Below are 4,500 nucleotides of genomic sequence, written 5' to 3'. Positions count from 1 at the left end.
GTGAACGATGGCTAAAATATAAATATGGGGAGGCCTGGCAGATTGATTACATCACGCTCCCACAGACCCGCCAGGGCAAGCGCTATGTGCTCACCATGGTGGAAGCAACCACTGGATGGCTGGAAACATATCCCGTGCCCCATGCCACCGCCCGGAACACCATCCTGGGCCTTGAAAAGCAAGTCCTGTGGCGACATGGCACCCCAGAAAGAATTGAGTCAGACAACGGGACTCATTTCCGAAACAACCTCATAGACACCTGGGCCAAAGAGCACGGCATTGAGTGGGTATATCACATCCCTTACCATGCACCAGCCTCCGGGAAAATTGAGCGATACAATGGATTGTTAAAGACTACCCTGAGAGCAATGGGTGGTGGGACGTTTAAACATTGGGATACGCATTTAGCAAAAGCCACCTGGTTAGTCAACACCAGGGGATCTGCCAATCGAGCTGGCCCTGCCCAATCAAAACTTTTACGTACTGTAGAAGGAGATAAAGTTCCTGTAGTGCACATGAAAAATATGCTGGGGAAGACAGTCTGGGTTACTTCCCCCTCTGGCAAAGGCAAACCCATTCGTGGGATTGCTTTTGCTCAAGGACCTGGGTGCACTTGGTGGGTGATGCGAAAGGATGGGGAAGCCCAATGTGTACCTCAAGGGAATTTGATTTTGGGTGAAAATAGCCAATGAACTGAATTGTATAATATTAATTGCTTTATAATACTGTATGTTATCTCTTAACTATATGTTATCTCTTAACTGCATGTTAATATAATAATATAGTAGGTTAATATTAAGTATATAATACTATATATTATGATTGCTATATGCCGCATCAATGGTATTGCAGTAAGAATTGCCCAGCCTAAGGAAAATGAACTTTGATGAAACCATGTTGGAATGAGAACTGACTTCAGCATGCAACAGTCCAACACTGCACACCACCTGTCCTGCTCTGAAAGACTGTGATGACAGATGGAACCCAAAGTCATGGGCTAAATGAACTCAATGGACATTTTAGAGGGATGGGCCATAGACGAAGGGAATGATATCTGTGTGTATATCAAGATAGGGAAAGGGGTGGTGATTAATTGGAACACATTGGAAAGGGGAGGGCCTGTGCATGACGTAGATGGTATAGAATAAGGGGTGGATACTGTCCTGGTTTCGGCTGGGATAGAGTTAATTTTCTTCCTAACAGCAGGCATAGTGCTGTGTTTTGGATTTAGTAGGAGAAGAATGTTGATAACAGGCTGATGTTTGTAGTTGTTGCTGAGTACTGCTTATGCTAGTCAAGGACTTTTTCAGCTTCCCATGCTCTGCCAGGCGCACAAGAAACTGGGAGGGGGCACAGCCAGAATAGTTGATCCAAACTGACCAAAGGGCTATTCCATACCATATGACGTCATGCTCAGTATATAAACTGGGGGGGGTTGGCCGGGGAGCAGCGATCGCTGCTCGGGAACTGTCTGGGTATCGGTCGGCGGGTGGTGAGCAATTGCATTGTGCATCACTTGCTTCGTGTATCATTATTATTATTATCATTATTATACTGTTACTATTAGCATTACTATTTTACTTTATTTCAATTATTAAACTGTTCTTATCTCAGCCCAGGAGTGTTTCTCACTCTTACTCCTCCAATTCTCTCCCCCATCCCATCGGGGTAGGGGGAGTGAGCGAGCGGCTGCGTGGTGCTTAGTTGCTGGCTGGGGCTAAACCACGACAATGGCTCACACTTTTCATGCAAGGAGGTACAAGAATGGGCAAAACAGGAAGAAATTCAATCGATATTTCACACACCATATTACCCCCAATCAAATAGCATAGTGGAAAGAGCTAATGGCTTATTAAAAAGAAGCCTTGAACCACACAAGGCACGGTGGGATACTCGACTTTCTAAAATACTTCACCGATTAAATAATCGATATGGACCCACTGGAAGCCCCATGAGTCGAGCATTTTTTACCGAGGCCAAGCCTAATACTCCCTCTGCCGATGAAGGAATATACCCGATAACATTTCAACCAGGACAAACGGTTATGGTTAATTTACCACAAACTGGAAATGTGCCTATGACTCTGACTAAACCTCGTGGCACACTTGCTTGGGAAGCTATTGATAACAGTGGTACAAAACACAGAATTACTACTAGGTGGATTTATCCTGTATCATAAAAGGGGTAACCTGTTCGGACTCTCCCCGCCAAAACAATTTTTCTTTTCTCTTTTCTCTCTCTCTTTTGCAGCACCTTGCAGGATGGCGAACGGAAACGCTGTGTTCATGTTACTATTCCAAACCCTAGCAACGTCACTCCTCTTAGCCTGTGGTCAAAGAACCATAGAATGGCCATGGTCTCAAGCTCGTGTTAAGTATACCGGGAGTATGGGCATACACCCTAGTATGGGAAATTTAAACCTTTCTATCGTGGTCATGCACGGAACTGAGGTATACTTGGAAAATGAATGGAGCTGGGATGAAGATGAAGCTGATGGTAAAGTTCCTCAACTTCGAGGAACGACAGGGAAAGAAATTAAAATAGGATGCCGGATGATCAATGGGTCTGCTCATGAGAAGGCATCTCAGATTTCTGTGCACAATATCACATCAGACCCAATAGAAAAAGATAGGAAACTTTGTGCCTCTGAAAGACTGGACTGTTGGTACAATTTTACCTTAGTACAACCTGTTCTCGTGGTCTGCCTTTGGGCTCGCCATAGCATGGGACTATCCTTTAAATTTAAAATAGACATTACTGAGCCTAGTACAATAACATCTGCCCCGACTGTAATGGATAAGAAAAACCTATCCTCACAAATTTCTGAAATCGGGCCATATGTGATCAAAAATACTGGACAACAGCAAATACTATTTAACCCATCATGGTCCCTCAAACGAGTGGAACTGTCAATGCAGGTTAACATCTCTACAATTAAACCTACTTGCTCACCATTCCTAAATACATCCTATACAGGATGGTTAGCATGGTTACATGGACAAACTCTCACCTCCCCAAAGCGAGCAAAGAGAGATGTAACCGGTGTCATAGGGACAGGTTTGGGAGTCTTGAATAGTATAGATGCTGAAATACTCATGAATAAATTAAGCACAACAACAAGTGATTTGAACAAATTAGAACACCCCTTACAGTCTTCTCTGTCAGCATTGGGAACTAGTCAATGGCTTGTAGCTGACATACTACCTAAGTGGGAAAGAATCAATGAAAAAGACCACCAACTAATCATGGATGCACTAGGCACAGCTCAAACTAGTCTCTCTCTTGCTCTTAGTTGTATTCAAGCCCAATGGTGGATACAATCTACTGTAACAACAATTATAAGAGAAGGCGATGAAGGCACCTTGCCCACTGAAATTCGAAAGGTAATCTGGGATAATGCAACTCAATTTGAAAGAGACTTCCAATCCTGGTGGCATCTAATCAATTTTACCTATAATCCTACCGACAGTAAAGCCACAGCTTTTGTATTAACAATACGCAATGCTTCAGTATACACCATATACCCAATCATTGCGCTGGGGTTAAACCATAACGGAACTGTACTCTATCCATTAAAACAGAGAGTATGGGCCCGACAAAATGGGAATAAATGGCAAACTATTGATGTTGATGCATGTGTTGTACATGAACAACAGGGATTTATTTGTGAAAATAACACCATTAAGGCCCAAGACATTTGTCTTGACAGTGAACAAAGTGTTTGTCATTTTGAAATACATCCCGATGAAACCCCTGAAACTGTACTCATATATGTTGGACATGGATGCATTTGTATGAGAACCCTTTTTAACTCTGTATCTGTAGATAACACCACTATAGATACATACAATCACTCAAATACCTGTATCTGTAACTTTATCAGAATCATAGGATGTGACTTTAACTATTCAGCTCCTGTCACAACCCACCAATTGTTACAATCGAACTATATGCCATATCAAGATCTATCACCTACCCCCATTGGAATGAATCTCACATTGGTGACAAAACTTTTGCAACATAGTGACCTGAATCAACTGCTGAAAAGAATTCAGAACAATGGACAAAAACTCTGATTACTGTCCACCATGACACAGAAAATATACATCATATTCTAGAACAAGTGAAAAAAGATGGGGAACATCACTGGTGGGATACATTATTCGGATGGTCACCAACTGCAACAGGAATTCTGAATCGACTATTGCATCCTATTGTAATCTTACTCATTTTTACCATATTATGTTTGCTGTTGAATACAATTCTATGTTAGAGTGTGGAGAATAGCTAGACAGCTGACATTGTAACCAAAACCTCCTCACATATATAAAACTGTTTAACCACATGTAACTAAAACTTGATAACTGAGTAAAACGGCCAAAAATTTCCCTCAAAATTGCAATTGGAATATGGCATTAATCTGTTTACAGGCACAGAGGCGAGAGGCGACCACACCGTCACTCTGTGGGTGAGATGGATTGACTTTAGTCACTGGGTGGA

At 42.3% G+C, this 4,500-nt stretch overlaps 1 protein-coding gene across 1 annotated transcript; it reads left to right on the top strand.

The window, feature by feature from the left end:
* Positions 1 to 2,387: 2,387 nt before the first annotated feature.
* On the top strand, positions 2,388 to 4,273 carry LOC142596441 (uncharacterized). Its single transcript, XM_075725539.1, is given in 2 exon segments — positions 2,388 to 4,068; positions 4,071 to 4,273. Coding segments are annotated over 2 exon segments (1,884 nt in total).
* The last annotated feature ends 227 nt before the right edge of the window (positions 4,274 to 4,500 follow it).

The sequence above is a fragment of the Pelecanus crispus genome, chromosome W, assembly GCF_030463565.1.
Source record: "Pelecanus crispus isolate bPelCri1 chromosome W, bPelCri1.pri, whole genome shotgun sequence".
NCBI lineage: Eukaryota > Metazoa > Chordata > Aves > Pelecaniformes > Pelecanidae > Pelecanus > Pelecanus crispus.
The sequence above is the reverse complement of the archived record's forward strand: the minus strand, read 5'-3'. Positions and strand labels throughout refer to the sequence as shown.